Source organism: Neoarius graeffei, chromosome 8, assembly GCF_027579695.1.
Source record: "Neoarius graeffei isolate fNeoGra1 chromosome 8, fNeoGra1.pri, whole genome shotgun sequence".
Taxonomy (NCBI): domain Eukaryota; kingdom Metazoa; phylum Chordata; class Actinopteri; order Siluriformes; family Ariidae; genus Neoarius; species Neoarius graeffei.
Genome location: NC_083576.1, coordinates 68,627,930 through 68,652,328, shown reverse-complemented (window position 1 = coordinate 68,652,328; position 24,399 = coordinate 68,627,930). Strand labels below are relative to the sequence as shown.

General features: G+C 42.5%; 1 protein-coding gene across 2 annotated transcripts in view; it reads left to right on the top strand.

Annotated features, from left to right (window-relative positions):
- The window catches only part of atp8a1 (ATPase phospholipid transporting 8A1), a 318,944-nt gene that overhangs the window by 195,173 nt on the left and 99,372 nt on the right, over positions 1 to 24,399 (top strand). For both annotated transcript variants that reach the window (XM_060928098.1, XM_060928097.1), the window contains exons 22-23: positions 3,033 to 3,171; positions 11,140 to 11,204. In XM_060928098.1, coding sequence (XP_060784081.1) covers positions 3,033 to 3,171; positions 11,140 to 11,204 — 204 coding nt within the window. The remainder of the gene's footprint in view (positions 1 to 3,032; positions 3,172 to 11,139; positions 11,205 to 24,399) is intronic.

The following is a 24,399-nucleotide window of genomic DNA, read 5'->3' as shown; positions in this document are numbered from 1 at the left end:
GAGTGCAATTGCAGAGACTGGTCAGCAGGGGGCAGTGAGAGACTCTCTCTCTCAACCTCACACTGATCTTTGTCTCTAACATGGACAAGGTGTAATAATGTCATGCCTCCTGAGGACGCATGGCTGAATCAGTGGGTCGACTGGAGTAAAACTGATGTATTTATTGTTATAAGAAGTGATTGAGTCACTGGTTTTGCACTCTGAGATAGAAAACTTGTGCTTGGAAACCCAAACTGATTATTCTCCATGCAAAACGTTTGCTTGCGGAGACTTTCGAGATCTACGTTCCTCTCTCCTACTGCGCCATCTGCTCTTCAGAGCTCCGTCATAATTCTGGCTGTTTGGAAAAGATTGTGGTCGGTCAAAAGGCCAGGGGCTTCCTGAGAAAAAAAACACTTCAAACAGCCATACTTTCTCTCTCTCACGCACACAGAGCCAGGCGTCTGCGGTCAGAGCATGAATGTGATTCTCCTAAGCACTCACTGCTCCTGTCTCTCTCCCCGATCCCACATCCTCACTTAGCTGGGAGTGTACACTGGGTCAGCTGACCAGAGGAAAACACTCCTGCTGCTTCAGTCTGAGAAAGCGATCCGCTCCACACTCCCACTGCACCGCACTTTACGGGAAGGCCTTCAGTGATGCTATGACTCGAAGCAGTTGTCATGAATGTTAAATACAGAGAGTCGGGGAGGGAGTTTCTTAAAAATATTATGAAATGAAGGAGAGCTTTGAGATTGCTCTGTGAACCTGATGAGACCCGGATATTTGGACATTTCTGAAGAGATTTGTTGAGCTTGGATCGGGTGCAAATTTCAGAACCTGGTTGCTTCCACCTTTATATTTTTGCATGTTACTACATTTAGCTTTTGTACAAGAAGTTGGCTTTTGTTTTGAACCGTTTTATTTAAGTTTTCTCCATGAATTACCCGAAACATTTTTCTTAACTTGGCACACTGGAGTCACTCATGATGTTGGCACCGAAGTCCACATTACAGCACATGTTAGAGAGTGGATGTGTGGTAAAGCAGCAGCATGATTCAAATTTAGTGCAACGAAAAGGAAGGTCAGACGTTTGGAAATCATTTACGTCGCCATACAGAATGAAGATCAAAACCCGTGGGCTTTTGCCCAGTGCAATGCTGGTAGTAATTATATCATTTTTAGCCGGATTTGACTGATTTATTATTACCCCTATTTTGGCTTAAAGACTTTAAAAAGCACAGTCAGCAAAGTGACCACAGAATTTATTATTATTTTTTTTAAACAGTTTGATAGAATTAGCTGGCACGTTGTCTCGATATCCTTCTAGAGAAAAATAAATTCAGTGAACAAATGCTCTCGAAAAAGCACGTACCCATAATTTGCTCTTATATTATTATACTTGTCAAGGGCCATGTAGTTTTCACACAAGTCATTTTCTTATTGTACCTGAAGTTTCATTTATATATGGATGGATGGATAGATAGATATTACACAATCGTGCGATGATTATGAAGTTTATTTTCGAGTGGTGAATGTGTAGATCACGAGTGACCTGAAGTGAACGGCTGAAATATTTTTCAACACGAGATGAGCTTCATATCTTCACGCCACTGTGTAATGTTTATTATATGGACACCTCCACAAAAAATATACGCAAGTTAATCAAAAATTTTAATTTTGAACCTGTTTAACATTTTGACAGCGTGCATCTAGTCAGCGGGAAAACACTGGGAGTGACATCATTGGCATGAAATATCGGGAAGTATGTCACTCAGATCTGTGATGCATTTCGTATGAAAAATGAATTTCATACGAAATACATCACACAAGCCAGTGGGTGATTTCCTGATATAGACACATTCATGAACAAAAAGTCCCCAAATGTATCACAGTTCATCGATTTCCTCATGAGGTTTCCTCATTTGGTCACGGTATTTCACCATATGGACCGACCTTAAGCTGGTAAATAATATATAAATTTTTTTCTTTTACCAAATTTGAACAGAAAACGAGCGCGCCCGAAAGGGAAAACCGAGCCGAGGCGAGCCACGCCGCCATTTTGAATCCTCATTCACGGCTGTAATGCAAATGACTTCCTCCTCAGTATACAAGTGCACTTCCATGGCAGGAAAAAAAAAACATTTTGCCGCCTGTGTAGTCCCCTATTTATACAAAATTGAGTCATTCAGGATTCAGCCATGTTTTTGCTTGGCGTTAGTAAGTTACAGGTTTTTAGCTTTCTCCTCAAATGTTTTCTTTTATTTCGTCTTCCTCAGGGTAGTAAAACTCGCTTTCGCTCTGAACACTGTCGTTATTGCTATCCATGATGTAAAATTGATGCTATTTTGATTCCTCATTCATGGCTGTAATGCGAATGGCTTCCTCCTCGGTATACAAGTGCACTTCCATGGTGGAGAAAAAACCTACATTTTGCTGCCTATGTAGTCCCCTATTTATACAAAATTGAGTTATTCAGGATTCAGCCATGTTTTTGCTCGGCGTTAGTAAGTTAGAGGTTTTTAGCTTTCTCCTGAAATGTTTTCTTTTATTTCTTCTTCCTCAGGGTAGTAAAACTCGCTTTCGCTGTGAACACTGTCGTTATCGCTATCCATGATGTAAAATTAATGCTATTATGCTGAGAAATGCTGGCAAAAATTTATAAGATTTTTGATATTATAAATAAATCTTATTAAAAAAAAGATAAATATTGACAAAAAATACTACTATGTTTGTTGTGAACGAGTGAGTCGCCAGAGGTCCATAACTGGGGTCCGTATCGTAGGACACTGACCCACTCGCCAGCCAATCAGGGCACAGGATTTGATGGCAACCGGACCGCGAAAAAAAATAGAGAATTATGTCACGGTTTTGGTTCTCTATGTCCCAGATGTAGCACGTATGAAAAATAAGAGTGGCATATTTTGCAGTAAAACATACGTGTGTGTGTAATGAGTGTATTACTGTACAAGTGCTTGTAGTGGTCTGATTTAGACTGAAAATGATTTAGTATTGAAAAATTGGTGCGGTCATGTCTGTAATCTTTGCTGTAGAACCTGCAGCTGCTTGGCGCCACTGCGATCGAGGACAAGCTGCAGGATCACGTCCCTGAGACTATCGAGACCCTGATGAAGGCTGACATTAAGATCTGGATCCTGACCGGAGACAAGCAGGAGACCGCCATCAATATAGGTGAGTCCTAGTGTAGGAGTAGACGGGTCTTATGTGAGTGGGTCTCTTCCTGTCTCTCCCCAGGCTCAGCGATGCAGCATTGCATCTTGTTTCCTGTGTGAAAGTGCGAGTGCTGATGTAACACACATGACCCCTTCCCTTCCCTTCAGTCTCTGCGGCTCAGTCCTTTCTCTCAGATGTGGTGCGCGTGATTAGCCTAAACAGCGATCTGTTGTGAGTTTGGGCTTCAAACAGCTAGCAGGGCAGGAGCAGAGCCAAACAGAGTGTGCTCTGTGGCCACCTAGCAGCTCTGCCCTCAATCAGGCCTTTGTGCTGAGTAGCCACAGAGCACGGGTCTCTGGAAGCTACACAGTGCTCTGCTGCAGAGTTTTCTTACAGCCACGCCGATCTCCACAACCACTGTGTAAAATACACCCACCGGAAGAGTTAATGTGCAGTTTGAGCTTTTATAGCTGTAACCCAGTTTTCAATCGGTGATGCCGCATATGCAAGGAGTTAGATTTGCCGAAACTGGGGGGAAATTCTGTGTATTTCAAAGAATGAACCTGGGAAGGTGATTATTTGAAGACACCTTGAGATGAATGATCTGGGGCTTTTTTTTTTTTTTTTAAACTGCATTCATCTAACTAAAATTATCCACTATATGGTCAAATGTGGCTCCTTCCAAGTTTAGTCCCCCTTTGCCGTTATTATAACCTTCACTCTGCTGGGAAGGCTTTCCGTTAAGCCTCGCTCACAACTGGCCGTGCGTGCTCCTACGGCCGGTCTACGTGCAAGAAACGCTCGGAGGGCGCACGTGTGACGTGCTGATTTTCGAGCCGTAGACTGGCCGCAGACTGGCCGCAGAGGTTCTTTGTCATGTCAAACAAACTCTACGGGTGCTTACGTTTTTTTCAGGTTGCAAGACAAACTTACGGCCAACGTGCGTCTTTCTCCACGAACAAAAAAAAACGCAGCAATTTGGGAAACGCCAAAAAATCGTACATCCGGTTGTGACCTAGGCTTTAGAGTTGCTCATTCTGCCTCAAGAGCATTAGGTGAGGTCAGGTGTTGATGTGTGAGGAGGTCTGATGTGCAGTCAGCGTTTCAGTTCATCCCAAAGGCGTTCATTGGGATTGAGGTCAGGGCTCTGTGCAGGACACTCTCGTTCTTCCATTCCAAACTTGGCACACCGTGTCTTCATGGAGCTCACTTTGTGCACAGGGGCATTGTCATGCTGGGACAGATTTCAACCTCTTGGTTCCAGTGAAGGGGAACTGTAATGCTCCAGCATACAAAGACATTCTGTACAATTTTGCGTCAAGTTTGGGGAAGAACCACATATGGGGGTGATAGTCAGGTGTCCGCAAACTTTTGGCCATACAGTGTATCTCATCCCAATGGCTCATAAAAAAAAAAATGTATCTATAACCTCCAAAGTCAAAATGAACATTTTGTTGGTTTGTTCGAGCTTTGAAACCATGTTCCTGGTTTCTGTAACAGCAGTGTAGCTGGGTTTCAGTCATGTGACTTTTCTTAGCGGTTTTACCAGAAGTAAGTGCAAACGACTAGGGATAACTTATCAGAGTACACTCGTAATCTAGAAGCCACGGCTCGCTTTAGATCTGTTCAGGAGATCACTATGTGCAATGGAATCGACCCCTACAGTCTGGGAAAGAAGGATTTGTCATACGATCTTGAAAACTATCCTTCAGTCGAGTTCCCCGACATCTCGAACTGTCTGGTGTTGCAGACGTCCTTCTACACCGCAAAACAGATGAAAGCGTGGAAGAGTACGGAGGCTGACAACTTCTGTACGTGGCTGGGTAAAGGACCTCGGGATCATGTCGCTGCCGAATGAATCCTGGATTGTTTTTGCCCGTGTAAGGTTTTTTGTTTTTTAAAAAGCTTTTTGTTCGCGTCTTTACAACAAAGTGTTGCAAGTTGAAGTGTAAACAAACAGTTGGCTTGATTCTCACTTGTGTTGGCTCTTATCTCTCAGGTAAATCATTCACAAAGATCATCAGAAACCCCTTTAAAGACCTGGATCTTAGTTAAACAAGACGGAGAAGTGATCACGGCGCATTGTAACTGTACGGCTGGGGAAGAATTTTGTCGCGACCTTCATGCATATGGACTTTGTGAGGAGTAAACAAAGAAACAGCTGGGGACTTTAGCGCTTCGTGGCTAAAAAAAACGTACTGTAAAATAACGACACACAGCAAGAAAAGTCCTTGGAAAACACTAAGGCCATAGCTGAGAGGGAGATACAAACCTTTCACCAAGCGATCACTGCAAACTCGAGCATGCTTCGACTCGGCTCCCTTCGATTTCAGTGAGAGGTTCACCTTTCTCAATGTCTTTTTGTGAAATCCTGTTTGTTCACGTTTTTTTATTAGTTCACGGGGAACCCTGAAGAAACTCATCAGTTTCACGGTTTGATCGATTCAAACGACGCAAGCGTAAGGCATTTTTCACGCGAGCAATGCACCTTCTCCGTACAAACGCTTGTCAACTGAGCTTTGGTAGACCACCAGCTAAAGTTCTGAATAACTAATGAGCTGATGTAACGTCACGTGAAACCCAGCAATTAAAACCGTAAATATTGTAACGATCATGAACAAATGATCAATTGTGCAGCTCTAGTGTGGATTAATAAAGCTATCCATAGCACATAATAAAAATTCAACTGGAAATCACCATTCAGTTTAAAAGGTGTGAGAGCTGGCATGTGCTGTTGTATGAGCTAAGAAACCACGAAATGACAAAAAGTGATGCATTTTCTTCTTTCCAACTCTGAATTAACTGAAATTCAATTATTGAAATATACGGAAGTCTTTTTACTTGGTTTTGTCATCTGAATGAAAAAAAAATCGTCACAACTAAATGTAATAGATGCACATTTTAAACTTGTTTCAATCCTATGAGAAGGGGCAAAAATATTGGGCTGAGAAACAGGTTTACTGGTTATCCTTTCCTACAGTGGTGCTTGAAAGTTTCTGAACCCTTTAGGATTTTCTATATTTCTGCATAAATATGACCTAAAACATCATCAGATTTTCACACAAGTCCTAAAAGTAGATAAAGAGAACCCAGTTAAACAAATGAGACAAAATTATTATACTTGGTCATTTATTTATTGAGGAAAATGATCCAATATTACATATCTGTGAGTGGCAAAAGTATGTGAACCTCTAGGATTAGCAGTTAATTTGAAGGTGAAATTAGTCAGGCGTTTTCAATCAATGGGATGACAATCAGGTGTGAGTGGGCACCCTGTTTTATTTAAAGAACAGGGATCTATCAAAGTCTGATCTTCACAACACGTTTGTGGAAGTGTATCATGGCACGAACAAAGGAGATTTCTGAGGACCTCAGAAAAAGCGTTGTTGATGCTTATCAGGCTGGAAAAGGTTACAAAACCATCTCTAAAGAGTTTGGACTCCACCAATCCACAGTCAGATTGTGTACAGATGGAAGAAATTCAAGAACATTGTTCCCCTCCGCAGGAGTGGTCGACCAACAGAGATCACTCCAAGAGCAAGGCGTGTAATAGTCGGCAAGGCCACAAAGGACCCCAGGGTAACTTCTAAGCAACTGAAGGTCTCTCTCACATTTGGCTAATGTTCATGAGTCCGCCATCAGGAGAACACTGAACAACAATGGTGTGCATGGCAGGGTTGCAAGGAGAAAGCCACTGCTCTCCAAAAAGAACATTGCTGCTCGTCTGGAGTTTGCTAAAGATCACGTGGACAAGCCAGAAGGCTTTTGGAAAAATGGTTTGTAGATGGATGAGACCAAAATAGAACTTTTTGGTTTAAATGAGAAGTGTTATGTTTGGAGAAAGGAAAACACTGCATTCCAGCATAAGAACCTTATCCCATCTGTGAAACATGGTGGTGGTAGTATCATGGTTTGGGCCTGTTTTGCTGCATCTAGGCAAGGATGGCTTGCCATCATTAATGGACCAATGAATTCTGAATTATACCAGCAAATTCTAAAGGAAAATGTCAGGACATCTGTCCATGAACTGAATCTCAAGAGAAGGTGGGTCATGCAGCAAGACAACGACCCTAAGCACACAAGTCGTTCTACCAAAGAATGGTTAAAGAAGAATAAAGTTAATGTTTTGGAATGGCCAAGTCAAAGTCCTGACCTTAATCCAATGGAAATGTTATGGAAGGACCTGAAGCGAGCAGTTCATGTGAGGAAACCCACCAACATCCCAGAGTTGAAGCTGTTCTGTACGGAGGAATGGGCTAAAATTCCTCCAAGCCGGTGTGCAGGACTGATCAACAGTTACCAGAAACGTTTAGTTGCAGTTATTGCTGCACAAGGGGGTCACACCAGATACTGAAAGCAAAGGTTCACATACTTTTGCCACTCACAGATATGTAATATTGGATCATTTTCCTCAATAAATATATGACCAAGTATAATATTTTTGTCTCATTTGTTTAACTGGGTTCTCTTTCATCTACTTTTAGGACTTGTGTGAAAATCTGATGATGTTTTGGGTCATATTTATGCAGAAATATAGAAAATTCTAAAGGGTTCACAAACTTTTGTGGAAGGAGCAGAAGGAAAGAGCAGAGTTCTTCATTCAGTACTGATTGAACACCAGTAAACATCACTTGTAGGAAAGTAAGCGGTGTGTGTGAGGACAGATCCAGCCAAAGCCAAAGTAAGCAAGTGAGTGGACTCGAGGTGTTTTGCATCTGCTGTGTAGTCGAGTCTCTGATTTCTGGCTTGGTGTGAATCACTGTGCTCAGTGAGTTTGACTGATTCTCTGTCTGAATCGAGGGTGTTCTTGCTCTACTTGCCTGTAGGATTAATGAGCGAGTTTTGGAGAAAGCCGCATGCTGGTCAGAGTGAGTGAGTGAGGCTGCCCTCTGCTTCGGCTGGCCTGTTGCTCTTGGCCTGGGCGCCACTGTAGCCCTCTTAGACTCAAAAGTGCAAACAAATAGCCACGAGCCAAGCCAAACAGCCCTCCATGCCCTCCACTGCCCTACAAGTCCACAACTTAGCAAGGTTTAAACCTTTCAGCTGTGCAGGGCCGCTAATGCGACCATGGTGTGTAACCCTAATTACATTCCCTCTTCCTCTGCTCATACAAGGGCTATTCTGTGTTGCACAGGTATCCCTGAAAATCACTCGTCTGCTTTAAGGCTAGCTCTGCTCATTTATCTCCATGCGGTGTGAAAAATGCATTTGAGAGAACGGGAACGAGCTAGAGAAGGGTAAACACATTAAGGAGTCGTCGCTGGGAGGGTGAACTCGAGCAGCGTGAGTTTTCCCACAGTGTAAAGCTGCAGCGAGTTTAACAGCTTGGCACTAACAAAGCCAGAGCAACAGGAGTAGACATTTAAATTCAGTGAAAAGGTTGACTGTGTGATCATTAGACCAGTTTAAAGTTTGCATAGTTAACTTGTATAAATAAACAAGCCACGATTTCTGCATAATCTGATCTCCACCTTGCATAGAGCTCGGCTTTTACTGTAATAGTCCTTAAAGGAATCCCTTTTGTCTCAGCGCGCACACCCACTCACTCTCAAACTCCTCCATCCGCCCCCGAGGGATTCTCGTCTGCACTAAGAGACGTCACGCCGTGTATCAACAGACTGACATGGATTTCTGCTCATTAAATTCTTCACCCAAATCCAGATAAATGGTCAGGGCAAGCTGTGTTTTAAAGGGCCTGCTGTGTGCGATCCTCATGATCCAAACATGATTTATCTCATAACAGTAGCTATGTTTGCATCCAATCTCTCTTTACATACACATTACACGTCTGAACTAAATTCATCCACCTGTAAGGATCAGCATTTCGTGTCAACGTTACTGTTTCACCAGTGTAACGAGTCTTTCAGCTTAGTTTAGCATATTAGCCAAGTATGCAATCATATTAAAGCGCATATCCTGGACCAATTTCGCCTTTTTTTTTTTTTTTAATATATGAATGTCCCTTTACACATGCATCCAGAAGGGTGATTTTGCACAAGGCCATCTGTCTACATTAGAAAAAAATAAAATAACAAAAAGCGTCTGGAAAAATCCCAAGGGAGTCTGGAGCCAGATTCGTGACGTCACCTGCGGAAGCGCCAGCAGGCTGCGCGAGCTTTGCACGGTTTCAGTGCACAGCCTGTGTAGACCAAGCGCTCCCATTTCTCTCTCATTGTCCGGTCTTTTGGGAAACGATGAGTACTAATCCCATCAAGATTGGTGTTGCTACACCCTCCTACGATACATCTGTTAACCATTTTAATAATTACGTGATAACGAAGAAATTTGCTGAAAACCACCAGGTCGTTTTCTCATAAACAAACCAGCGCTGATGTAGGATTCAGAAGGTGGTGTCCCGCACACGACGTCACGAAAATCAATGTTTCCCAGGAAATCCAAATGCCAAGTTTTTTCAGAGGCGGACCAATTCACCTCAGATGGCTTGATTTCAACTGAATTTTTCTGGTATTGCGCAAGGAAAAAAAAAATTGCACAAAATGCAAAATGTGACAGATATTTGACCAAAGTTTAATATAAAATAGGAAAATTACATTGATCCTGCTCCTGAATTTACCCGTGAGATGCACTTTAAGGTTTTTTTTTTTTTTTAAGTCTTAACACGGAGCATTTCTGTCCGGCATTGTTTCAGTTTAATTTTAAATCCTTTTTTTTAATCTCCTACATTTTGTCTATCCAGTGTTTAGTTAGGATGCATGTGCACATGTATAAAGCTTTCGATCATGAAAGTAATTGGAGTCAAAGGTTTATATTCTATTACATTCTGCTACTGTATGTCGGAGATGATGAACTTGAAACTGTGGAAACTTGAGGTTTGAGTGTGTAGATGTGGAGGTGAGCGAGCTAGGAAAACTGAAAGAAGCAGCCTTCGTCACATGCACACTCGAGCAGAGTGAAATTCATCCTCTGCATTTAACCCAATGAAGCGTTGAAAAAACACGCAGACCCAGAGCAGTGGGCAGCTATGCTACAGTATCTGGGGAGCAGTTAGGGATTAGGTGCCTTGCTGAAGGGCGCTTCAGCCCAAGGCCGCCCGTGTTAACCTAACCGCATGTCTTTGGACTGTGGGGGAAACCAGAGCACCCGGAGGAAACCCACGCGGACACGGGGAGAACATGCAAACTCCACACAGGAAGGAGTTGTTTGGCCACTGGGCTCGAACCCAGAACCTTCTTGCTGTGAGGAGAGACAGTGCTAACCACTACACCACCATGCCGCCCACTATAAAGCACTGAATAATCAAAGGCTAGTTCCCATTGGGGCGGCACAGTGGTGTAGTGGTTAGCACTGTCACCTCACAGCAAGAAGGTCCTGGGTTCGAGCCCAGCAGCCGGCAAGGGCTCCCCATGTCTGCGTGGGTTTCCTCCGGGTGCTCCGGTTTCCCCCACGGTCCAAAGACATGCGGGTTAGGCTAATTGGTGGCTCTAAATTGACCGTAGGTGTGAATGTGAGTGTGAATGGTTGTTTCGTCTCTTTTAGCCCTGCGATGACCTGGCGACTTGTCCAGGGTGTACCCCGCCTCTCACCCATAGTCAGTTGGGATAGGCTCCAGCTTGCCTGCGACCCTGTAGAACAGGATAAAGCGGCTACAGATAATGGATGGATGGATGGTTCCCATTGGCAGTTGTGGGCAATCATCTAGGAAAACGTCAATTGTAATGAAAATGGAAAAAATGTCAACTCCAGAAATTCATTACAAAATAAATCTTGGATGTTCACGACCACGTTTTAATTATAAAGATTAACATGTTCAGGGTTAATTTTTAACTTTACAAAGTGGGTAAACTGGTTAAAGTTTATTTAGGTCCACATGAATGATTTTTCTTTTTCCTTGTTCCTATTTTTAAAAAATTGTTTTTCATGTCGTCACATTGTCTGTCGTGCTACTTTGTTACGCGACCGTCCTTGAGCTCGCAGTATTGTTGAAGGTCTCAAGTGTTTGACACATGTTTTCTCTCTGTTTTTTAGGACACTCCTGCAAGCTGCTCACCAAGAACATGGGCCTGCTGGTGATTAATGAGGAGACTCTGGATGTAAGGCTGAGTAATGTGTGCTGTTTATAGTGTGAGCTGCAACGGGACTCACAGTCTGATACAGTTCAGTGCATGAAAAGATGGAAGCAATTGACAGCAGGCTGGGGTTCAGACCTTTTGTGACCCAGTTCAGAGCCACACAGCTTACATATCAGTGTAGAATAATTTAACGTCCCATATGGGCTTTTAGCCTGCGGTTCCTCATCTGTCTCGCCCTTTATCTCTGTGCCGCTGCTGTGCTGCTTCTCCCTTTCCTTCTATCTCTCTCTCTCCCTTGTTTCCTGTAGAAGGTTCACATCTCCAGCATCCTCTGGTTTTGCTGCTTGTAACAACGCCACAGGTGGAGTTTTACACGCGTCTGTAGAGAGCCAGTCGTGCAACGGGAGAGCCAGGGGAAAGCAGAGAGGGCTAATGAAAGCAAGTAGGGTAGGGACGGATAGAACTGTACAGGTGTCTCAGAAGGAGCGAGTTCACCTCCTGAAAGCGCGTCATCATCCACATATGCTCTCACACATGTAGATCATTCAGCAAAAATGTTGTCTGCTGCCCGTCACAGTAAAGAGCCTGCTGCTTTCGAGAGGAAACATTAAACACATGCACATGCTCACACTTTCACACACACATACGCACAAAGGTCAGGCTGCCCTACAGGGAGGGCCTTGTCCGTTGTCTGTGCACGTTAAGGTCTCGCAGCCAAAGTGGAGGCAAGTATTTCACTCACACATGCACACACCCCAAGATGTGGAGTGTGGGCGGGTCCTGAGTGATGACAGACGGCTCTCCATCTGTCAAACAGTCGTTTAGCGTGATGGATGGAGTGAGGAAGAGAGAAAGAGGAGAAAGCAGTGGAAAGTCTTTGAACGGTGTTTGAGACTTCATGGTTTCTCGCCACAGCTAAAGCAAACACGAAGGAATTTTTTGGGTAAGCAATCACCGGGGACTAGAAAGCTCTCATCACGCCATGTTGCGTATGTCAGCGACACAACACTCCTCCATCCAACACTGCTTTTTTTTTCTTTTTTTTTTTAAGTGCTTAATAATTAAAAACAAAGCACAATTTAAAAAAATGGTTGGAGAAGTAGAGGGAAGGGGACAAAGGCGCATAAAGGGTCTGGGGAGTTTTTTCGGTTATGCACGTTGAGGTTGATATGGTGTTGCTTAGGGGTCAGAGATGTTGAAACAGAAGCTCATTAAGGGGAGTCACTCAATCCTTTTAATCCACACATTGAGGGCTCCAGAGTGGCGCAACAGAAAAGCATTTGGCCTATCATCCAGAGATTTCTAGTTTGATTCCCAATGATACCATCATGGCCAGGAGGGAAGGATGGCATATTTGCTCTCCCCAGTCAATTATAGTGGTGCTAGCCAATCATGGGCATCTGTTAGTTCATGGTGGGCAGATAGTACTTTCCTCCAAGTGTGTTACACCACCGCTGATGCTGCTTGAGCAAGTAGTTTAAAAAAAAAATGCGGTTGGCTGGCATCGTGTGCCACAAAAGTTCCTTTTGTAGAGGAAGTACATGATGGCCTTCACACTCCTTGGTTGATTGTTGACGTGATGGGGGAGAGATGTCTGGGTGAGAATTGACCGGTGCGTGTTTTTTATACACGTGTGTACTAGTGCATCTCCAAAAATTAGAATATCATGAAAGTTATTTTTCATAATTTAATTAAAAAAGGTAAACTTTCATATATCCCCTATTCATTACATGTAAAGTAAAATATTTCAAGCCCCTGGTTTTTTTTTTTTTTTTTTTTTTTTTTTTTAGGGTTATGGCTTTTATACCTCATAAAAAAAAATCCACTATCTTAAATTATTGGAACATTTCCAAGATCAATCAGAAAAGGATTTGCAATACAGAAATGTCTAATTTTTGAAAAGTATGTCCATTTATACATTCAGTACTTGGGTGGGGCTCCTTTACCATGGATTCCTGCATCAATGCCCTGTGGTACTGCTGAGGTGTTATTGAAGCCCAGGTTGCTTTTATAACCGCCTTCAGCTTGTCTGTATTTTTGGGTCGGGTGTTTTTCATCTTCCTCTTGATGATACCCCATAGATTCTCTGTGGGGTTTAGGTCAGGTGAGTTGGCTGGCCAATCAAGCACAGTAGCAATATGGTTGGCAAACCATTTGGTAGCAGTTTTGGCACTGTGGGCAGGTGGTAAGTCCTGCTGGAAAAGGAAATTGGCATCTCCATAAAGCTTGTCAGCAGACGGAAACATGAAGTCCTCCAAAACCTCCTAGTGGTTGGCTGCTTTGACTTTGGACTTGATAGAACACAGTGGACCAACACCAGCAGATGGCATGGCACCCCAAATCATCACAGGCTATGGAAACTTCACACTGGACTTCAAACACCTTGGATTCTGTGCCTCTTCACTCTAACTCCAGACTCTAGGACCTTAATTTCCAAATGAAATGCAAAATTTACTTTCATCTGAAAAGAGGATTTTACCCATTGAGCAGCAGTCCAGTTCTTTCTTTCCTTAGCCCAGATAACACACTTCTGATGTCTGTGGCTCAAGAGTGGTTTGATATTAGGAATCCGACAGTTGTAGCCCCTTTCCTGAAGACGTGTGCGGGGTGGTTCTTGATGCACTAACGCCAGCCTCAGTCCACTCCTTGACTTTTCTTGACGATCCTCTCAAAGCTGCGGTCATCCTTGTTGCTTGTGCACCTTTTCCAGCCAGCCTTTTCGGCAGCGACCTTTTTGTGGAGGGTGTTGATCGTCATCTGGACAACTGTCAAGTCAGCAGTCTTCCCCATGGTCATGGTTGCATGTACTGAACTGAACTGAGAGATAGTGTTTTGTATTGTTTCACTCAAACTTGAAATGAAATGGTCCTAATATTTTGAGATGCTTTTAAAAAAAAGTGTGTGTGCTGTAGGCCATAATTATAAAAATTGAAATAGGAGCAATGCTTGGAACATTTTTAGTTTACATGTAATGAGTCTCTAGAATATATAAAATTTTCACCTTCTTAAGTAACTGATGGGAAATATTGAACTTTTTCCACAATATTCTACGTGTTTGAGATGCACTAGTATATCGCTTGAAATACTTGGACAATCCTAGTAGAGAATATGTAGTGGATTATTTGAACTGTTTGCTATCTGAACCTAGAAGAAAGCCTGAATTGTGATCACTGTAAGTCAGTACACAGCATGTGTTTACTATCGAGATCATCTGTATGTTTGGTCAGTAGACACAACACCTTTACCCTCTAAGCGCACCTCCTTTAATAAATCACTGATTTAAAGTCTCATTAGGCTGTGAGCTCATCAATAAGTCAAATACAAACATTTAGGTCATTGTTGGAACACTTGTTCAAATTTTTAATTCATTGTAATTCTGTACCATTTGGCTAGTGTGATTGTGAAGCAAGCATCCTGTTATCTGTCAGACCACCTTTTCTTGCCATGTTTCTGTTCGACCACGGTTTTTGCGATTATTGACTTACTCCAAACCAACTCGCTCATCCGTCCTAGCGTGCTTGTGTACAGCTTTTCGAAAGTCACCCCTTTAATTTATTTATTAATTTTTTCAGTATTGCTTCATCAGAGAGCCACCGAACTCGATACGATGCCTCAAGAACACATCCATCAAATCGGCTATGACGTACACACATCTGTTTCTTGCTTTTCATCCATCCCTTTTTGTCCCATTGGCAGCAGTGCATTTTTGGCCCCAGCAGAAGGTATGAAGTCTTGGAATCAAAGTCTTCTGGCTCGGTCACGCTTCATCAGATAAGCCACCAAACTTCATTTCGTAGCTCCGACCAAGTCAACCAGCACATCAATCAATCCATCATGAACCATACTCCTCTTCCTCCCCCACTGCAGAGCAATCTCACACTCAATTTCTTGCTGAAATGTCTCTAGTTTTTTCTTGCAAAGTGATTTAAGTAAAGAAACATTAACAGGGTGTGCTGTTATGGGAAAATAATCAGTGAAGCAGAATTACTCTTAACCATCCTGATGTTGCTTATTTTCCAGTAACAGCTGATCCTGAAGTGTAATATTGCCAGCGATTTTTTGTTTGTTTGTTTGTTTTTTTGCAATTTTTGACTCCTTATATCAATGTTAAACATCTCCTTAAGGAAAGCTGCACCAGATCAATCAGTGCGTTTACATGCACATAGAGAAAATCGAATTTCTGCCGTAGTGTGACTGAAATCGAAGTTCTAAATGCCACGGAAACACCTTAGCTCGGCTGAAATCGAACCGAACTGGATTTCTCGTAATCGAGCTACGTGACCTAGATTATGCGATTGTAGCCGAGCTACTTAGTGCATGTAAACCCTATCGAGCTACGTAGTCGAGCTACCTACTTCAGCACTGCCCCTTCCGGAAGTGACGAGTGACGAGACCACAAGCGGGAAACACAACAGCCTCGGTCGGCATGACAACAGTAGTAGAAACGTGCACTTCTGGAGCAATGAGGAGATAGAGTTCATGCTCATTCAGCTTAAGGAGTTGAAAAAAATAGTGTGTGTATATATATATATAATATGTATGTATGTGTGTGTGTGTGTGTGTGTGTATGTATATATATATATATATATATATATATATATATATATATATATATATATCGATCGATGTTGCTGTCCTCGTCGTCGTTCTTCTTGTGAACACGGAACTGATAACTTTGTTTATACTCTTGAATAGCTCTTCTTCATGACGACAACCGGAAGTGTACCAACACGATGGGGCGTGTAGCGCCACCTGTGGCTCGGGTGCACAATGTACCTCACACAATAGCTCGATTTCCTTGTGTGCATGTAGGATTGGATTTCTCTGGCACCCCTGCTGGGACCCTTAGCTCGATTACCGACAGTAGCTTGATTTGGATGTGCATGTAAACGCACTGAATGATTCTACATTCGTAGATTTTTAAAACCTGTTCATTAGTTTATTGTTGCGTATCTGACATACAAGTCTATGCCAGTGAGTTGTTACTATGGAAATGGTAACCTTTTTAGAACGTTCATGTAAACCTGGGATTTGAGCCCCACCTGGCACTGCTGTCCGATTTTGCTGTAATAGTAAATTAATCATGGGTTGTTTTACAATCAGGGTACAAAGTTTGTGTCACAGGGGTCCAAAATTTCAAATTGATTCAAACTGGTTCTTGTACCAGTTTTTAAGTGAAGGACAAGTTAAAGAACAGATAGGCATGTGTAATAGTTTGTATTATAACAAGATTAAGTGTAGCTTTAAGCAGGGCTGGGAGAAACAAATGAAGTGATTCTCGGAGAGGACATTTTTTTTTTTTTTTTGACAATTCAGAATCCCCTACTTCCATAGTACTTTTAAATATAAGGCTGTAAGCTTTGTGTTAGTTGTCTCTAATATTTATGTCCCAATATCTTGACCACAGGCGGCACGGTGGTGTAGTGGTTAGCGCTGTCGCCTCACAGCAAGAAGGTCCAGGTTCGAGCCCCGGGGCTGGCGAGGGCCTTTCTGTGTGGAGTTTGCATGTTCTCCCCGTGTCCGTGTGGGTTTCCTCCGGGTGCTCCGGTTTCCCCCCACAGTCCAAAGACATGCAGGTTAGGTTAACTGGTGACTCTAAATTGACCGTAGGTGTGAATGTGAGTGTGAATGGTTGTCTGTGTCTATGTGTCAGCCCTGTGATGACCTGGCGACTTGTCCAGGGTGTACCCCGCCTTTCGCCCGTAGTCAGCTGGGATAGGCTCCAGCTTGCCTGCAACCCTGTAGAACAGGATAAAGCGGCTAGAGATAATGAGATGAGATCTTGACCACATTTTAGGATGAAAATAATCATTTTAGATATTTTATATTGAAAAATTAGCTGTCTCGGAGAGGACATTTTTTTTTGACACAATTGCATACTAATTTGATCAAAATAGTCTGAAAACTTACTGGCATTCAGCATTAAAACTTAACTATGTTTCCAATGATATGGAACCAAATATTTGTTTTATGGTATAAAGAATGATTTAAGTGCATCCCTTTTGGAGCTACCTGTGGTCAAAAAAGCACTTTTTCTAAATGACACGAGTAATTTTGCTAAATATGACACATATTGCCATACATTCACCAAAAATAATGTTATCACCAATTTTTTTTTTTTTGCATGGTAAATAGAGCTATCACAGGGCTACAATAAACAACCAAGTTTATTTAGTCAAGCCTTTTGATATTGAAGATAATAAGTGTTAAATGTGATTTTTAGCTTGCGTACCCTGATTGTAAAACAACCCTCAATGTATTTTAACATGAACATAATGACACCCACTGCCAATTATGATGTGTAGCACCTAATTAACTTGAGTTGCACATTTACTAAGCAGTGATCATTAATTGGCTGTTAATGACTGTTTTGGAACAGTGTAAGTCGTGAGAGGATTGGAATTGCGCACTTGGACTGCTTGGACAGAATGGATGAGACGGTATAATGCGTGTCTCAGTATGACATGTGATCAACAATCTGGTGTATGAAAGATGCATTTAGAGTAACTGACAAGCCTAATTGAGTGTGTCTGACAGAAGAAGAATGGGGGGAAAAGCAAGCAACAGGAAAAAACCTGCAGTGTGAAAGGAAGTGGAATTGATGGTGTTTTTATAAGTAATAAAATGGTAGTCGTTATAAAAGATGTGTAGCATGCACAGTATTTCAGGTAGTTCCTGCTCTTTTTGCGGCCTCAAGCAAGGTCTCGATCTCTCTTCGTACTTCATCTCATTATCTCTAGCCGCTTTATCCTGTTCTACAGGGTCGCAGGCAAGCTGGAGCCTATCCCAGCTGACTACGGGCGAAAGGCGGGGTACACCCTGGACAAGTCGCCAGGTCATCACAGGGCTGACACATAGACACAGACAACCATTCACACTCACATTCACACCTACGGTCAATTTAGAGTCACCAGTTAACCTAACCTGCATGTCTTTGGACTGTGGGGGAAACCGGAGCACCCGGAGGAAACCCACGCGGACACGGGGAGAACATGCAAACTCCGCACAGAAAGGCCCTCGCCGGCCACGGGGCTCGAACCCGGACCTTCTTGCTGTGAGGCGACAGCGCTAACCACTACACCACCGTGCCCCAGCATATTTGTAAATAATAAAATTTTGTTAGTCACAATTTATTAAGAATAAATCTTTAAATTGACATGATACCCAAGGACTGTTTAAAATAATGTTAAGTAGAAATATAATACTCAAGTATCTTTTGAATCCTGTGTAACTTGTGTATCCCATCACCTTTCATAACACCATCCTGACAGGCAGTGAACCTGGGTAACCTTTGAAACGATCCTCAACCTGGCAACAGTCACACTGTTTTTAACACCGTACTGGCACGAACAGTCTTTGAGGAAAAATAATGTCTAGAATATAACATCTGGAGTACGTTAGCCTGCCTAAATTCCATTAAACGCTGCATTGAATGCAGTCTGGTTTGACTAATCATTAGCTGCTTAATAATTTAATGTAGGCATCGCAGACACGATGCAGATTAATAATCAAGCCTCACTGACGTGTAATAGAAAAAGAACCACCTGATCCCTAACATCCCTGTTTCTGTTTGCAGACTGTCTGTTGTCTTCCTCTTTTTCCTGCCTTCTCTGTAATAGGACAAATAGATTTGACAAACTTTTTGGTTGGTCATTAAATACAGTGCTGGCATCAAGCGTTCACCTCCTTGAACTTTTCTACATTTTGTCGTGTTTCAGCCTGGACTTGAGATGGGTTTAATTGGGATTGTCATGGATTGACACAAAATAGCTTATAATATTGATATGGGGGAAATCAATCTAGTTAGCAAAATTAATTTACAAATGAAAAGAAATATAATTTGTGATTGAGCAAGTATTCACCCCCTGTTGCTGTGAAATTAGTTCTGGTGCTATCAGGTACCATTAGAAGTCCCATAATTAGTCAAATGGAGTCCATCTGTATGAAATTAGTGTCATGAAATTTCAATTTAAATATTCCTGGAAGACCCCACAGTTTATTAAAGAACATGCTCGGACAGAAGACAAGCATTTTGAAGCCCAAGGAGATATCGAAAACAAGCCCTGGGCAAAGTGTTGGAAAAGTATGAATTGTGGCTGTGTGGGGTCAAGTCAAAGTCCTTCCCGCGCCTACACTACCTGGTATTCCTAGGCAGTCTCTCACTCAAGTACTAACCAGGCCCAACTCTGATGGTGGCGCATCGGGCGGCGCCAATCTCCGTTTCCGTAGCCCTCGGCCTCTCGCCTATTACATAGCTAGGGTTACAGTGGGGGGTTAGTCCTCTGGTAACCACGAGAGTTTAACTCCCCATGCACATCTGTATTGCAGCGTGCCTTGCCAGATGGTAGTAGGTACCATTTTTATAATGGTCTTTGGTATGACCCGACCGTGAATAGAACTCACGATCTCCCGATCGAGAGGCGGACACGCTACCACTAGGCCACTAGTCGGTTGGCTGTGTGGGGTGGGTTATTTTATTTTTTTTAAATTAGGCCACACCAATTCGATTAGTTGGTTCTTGGAATCGCCACTTGAAGAAAATGAAAAATGAAAAAAAAAATCGAAATCGACTGCAGGTTGAGGTCACGTGACATCGAAAACCAATCAAATCGCCCCTTTCACTTTAGATAAAGACTTGTGGAAGAAACACGCCTGTGGAGGGGAATCCTGCAAAGCCTGCGTTTGTGATTTGTTAGGATATTCAGCAAACAGAAGCGTAAAACCTTTGACAGGTGTGTCGAAATTCAAGAGGGGGAAAACTTTGCACAGTTGTACTCAAGATGCCGTGAGCTTGTTACCCTGCGATGTGCCAACTTGGACAACTCCTCTGTGGAGGTGGGTTTGATTTATATATTTCATTGATTGATGTGAGGGGCAAACAAAAAATCATTCGAAGTATTTAGCCATCAGAAGTAGCCTACTCCTGGTCAAATCTTTTTTTTTTCTGTGCATTGTAGATGTTCGATTGGCTGTAATTCAATCGTTTATTTAGCCTATCTGTTTACTGGTTTGCCTGATAAGACGTGCAGCCAGAGCTAGCCCTTAATGCATACGGGTGGAAATAAGATAAGCAATTAAAAGAGCCATATGAAATGTGTAGCAATAATGTATTGTCTTTGTTTTGTTTCTCTATTATGAAAGCCCTTTATTTCCACCGTTAATTTTAGCATCAGAGCATTTTTTTTAAATTTTATTTTTATTTCGCGCGCTCGCTTCATATTTTTCCTGAAAAAAATCCGAGAACCAACTAATTAAATTGGTGTGGCCTTAATTAATTAATTAATTTAAAATAAATAGTCTCGTGACCATCCCACAGAACACTATGGAGCATCTGTAGGTGTTGCAGCCTAGACAAGTCCATCCACCAAAAGCCAGTGTCCAGGTAAAGGAATTGGCCAGAGGAGCAACCAGAAGTACAAGTGTAATTATTCTATCCACATTCACTGGATATGAGCTACATCATTGGCCACTCTCTACTACTAGGCTGTCAGCTCATATACCATGAGTAGAAAAAAACAAAATGGCGGAGCGTGGTGTTGAACCAACTGAGGACGAAATATAAAAACTACTTGAAAACAAAACCCCAAAAAATATAAAGGCAACAAAATACAGAATAAAAGTATTTGATGGCAAGAATGTATCCCTCACCCCCCAATAATTATTGCGTTTTTCTCAAATCGCTACGGTCATTTTGCAAGTTTGTTTACATTCTAAGCAGAAATGATTTTGTCGGATGTTTTGTATAAAGTTTTTATCTGTCAAATTTGCAAAAAATAAAAATGCTATTTCTCAAAATCCAGTGAATGTGAATAGAATAAAAGTTATTCCACTCAATCTCATCGTGCATGGTTTATAGCCAACTCGTTGCTACGCACCTCACTGGTGATCAGTTCATGTACGACTTGATTTCATGGAATAACTGTTAAATATACTTTAGGGGTGAATGCTTATGCAAGGCATTGTATTATGGCTAATTGCATCCCAATTATACTGTAGATATCAGTTAGTTGTCACGATTACTTGTCCAGTGCTTTGGTATAAGCAGTCTGGAAGATATTCGCCACTCCGTTAGTGTGTTAATGTGATTCCCCTGCTGCTCCTGATCCTCTCCAGCTCACACACAAGCATGAATACAGCCACAACTTAGAGCTTTTTTCTTTTTTTTTTTCCCCTCCTCTCTTGCTTTTTTTTTTTCCCCCCCAGTATTTTTAAGGAGTGGGAAGAAGTGTATGTGGCTGGCTATTTCGACTAAGCCTTAGGCTGATCATTGTGGTATAGGACTTTAGTGATTCAGGCATAATTGACTCCTGAGATGGTATAACCGTGGTTAGTTTCCCCAGTATAAATTTGCAAACTTTGTTTTGTCATGGTCGAGAAATCTGATGTGTTTGCCTTAAAACTGTAACTTGTTGCAAAACTGCTTCACAGATGACCGTGCGGTTTTGGAGAGTGGGTTTCGTTGCATATTTCAGACCCGCAGAAAACACATGGCTTTTGTTCGCTTCCAACCAGCTGCATCACAGACAAAACATTTATTTTCTGTGCTGCACCACAAAAATATGCTGAAATGAAATGAATCAGTAATGTAAGGCATTAACTATAAACGCGGAGTAGTAAAGAACAACACAACAGTGCATTGTGTTGGAAGAGAGACGCACTCGATGTTATGGACTTCAGTCAACTCGATCGCTCAGTCCGTCACACTAAACATGGGCTAATGGAGAGGAGAAAGCAAGATGTGTGTACGTGTATGAGCATCTTCCATCACATTAGCTCCTTTTTACTGTACGGCGTATGTTCCTGTCTGTGTATAATGCCATGTCATTCACACACTCGAGTCCAGCTGTCTCACTCAAGTAGCCACATCCTGGAAAGCACCTTTTTACCGTGACGCTGGCGAGACCCACGACTGGAACGCTGTAGCATAACGGATGCCTTCTATACACTAATCCAAACACACTTGAGTTGCAGCCAGTTCGCTCAGGCTGACAAGGCGGCAGGCAGTGTTAGGGTGCGTTGGGATCTCTCTCTCTCACACATACACACACTGTGAAACCTATTTTGAGTGCACTCCTAATGGAAACACTGTTTAATCAGATTGTTTATCAACCTTCATCACTGCACTTATCTCGTGATAATCTTTATACTTTGTCTCTGCGTTTGCACTGATGATGAGGTATGTGGATGTAGTCTGACATCTCTATTCTGTTAAATCTGACACACACGCACTGTGTTTTATGGCCCTCAGCAGGGATGGCCACGCTTTTGTAGAGAACTCCTCACAGCTGCACTCGTCACTGACTCAATCCTCTCTCTCTCTGTGTGTGTGAAACCTGAGGCTCCTCTCTACAAATATTTCCTTTGAGCTTGGGTTTCAGCGCTTGTTATGCCAGCAGAGCTTGGTAGGTCCCCAAGGTGCAATCTCCATGCCTTGAGGCATCTGTTCCCCAACACACACGCGCTCCCTCCAGCCCTATTCCGGGCCGCTTTGTGGACAGACCAGAGCAGCAATGTCTGCTGAAGCTGTTAGATAGAACGGTGTTATTGGGGGCTCTCGCATGATCCCAGCTAGACACTTTAACTAGCAGGATGCACTTTTTCACATCACTGCTTCTGTACATGTTACCATGCACATTACTCCTGTACACGTGACTGCTGCTGACCTCGTAGGTGTATAGAATGGGTGATGAACATAGCAGGCATTAAATGTGTATTTAGAGCAAAACTGATATATAAATAATAGTGGTCTATCAGATATATTCCTTTCAGCTAGCATGATATTGAACGAGTTGAAGATGAGTAGCTGAATGGAATATATTGGATATACCACGAGAAAAAGCTATTATTATTATTATTATTATTATTATAATGCATTCCTTTCTGGTGTTCAACGCTCTTTCAAAATTCTCTCAAAATCTTCCGTATTTGACAAAGCGAACCTGGCGGCCATGTTTTCATCTCATTATCTCTAGCCGCTTTATCCTTCTACAGGGTCGCAGGCAAGCTGGAGCCTATCCCAGCTGACTACGGGCGAAAGGCGGGGTACACCCTGGACAAGTCGCCAGGTCATCACAGGGCTGACACATAGACACAGACAACCATTCACACTCACATTCACACCTACGGTCAATTTAGAGTCACCAGTTAACCTAACCTGCATGTCTTTGGACTGTGGGGGAAACCGGAGCACCCGGAGGAAACCCACGCGGACACGGGGAGAACATGCAAACTCCGCACAGAAAGGCCATCGCCGGCCCCGGGGCTCGAACCCAGGACCTTCCTGCTGTGAGGCGACAGTGCTAACCACTACACCACCGTGCCGCCGCAGCCATGTTTTTGTTTACAAATTGTCAGTCACTCACTAGCATGGAAGTTTTATGTCTCCAACGTGTGACGTCATGTTGTCTTGACAACCATGCGATATCGTAAACCATATTCAACGCTCATTCTCCATTGGGTAGAGTGACACATGTAGGATAAGTGATATGTGAACAATATTGCATGCTATCAAACCAAATGAATGAAACCTGCTAGAAGGGAATGGAACATGTTTTTATTCCATCGAAAAAGTGTCCTGTATGTATTATAATAATAATAAAAAATATATAGCATGTCTAAGTACTGTGTGCATACATGTTTATATAAATCACTCGATGAGATCTTAAAACTTTTTAATGCTCACAGTACTCTTAATTGCACACATTATGTTCCTTGACACTGAAGTTATTAACTTTTTTTTTTTAAACATATCCAACTTCTGCATCTTTTTCACCTGCTGCTCATGCAGCATCACAGGACAGTGTAATAAACTCAAAGGAAAGCGCAGACTGCCTTCTTCCACATACATGAGCTTACAGATGCTCACCATTGGCTAGTGTCCCTGTGATTTGATTGACAGGAGAGACGGAGTATGAGCTGCCCCTCCTTCCCAGAGAAAATGATCAGTTTTGCTGTCCTCATTCCTGGTGATGAATAGCTGTGGCTATGGAAGTATTATAGTGCCAGATGTCCTCAGTGTTGGATAATGAGAATTGAATAAAAACATTGCAGTAGCAATATTTGAATGTTTCTGCACTGCAGTCCATTGGGGTTGCAGAGATGTCCACAAGCACTGGTGACTGGCGGTTTTCTCCGCCTACACAGACGGTCTGTGTTGGCTACTCGATCCTAGAAAAAAAATTCAAACTTGCCGTTTGATGTTCAAGCGGGGGTTTCT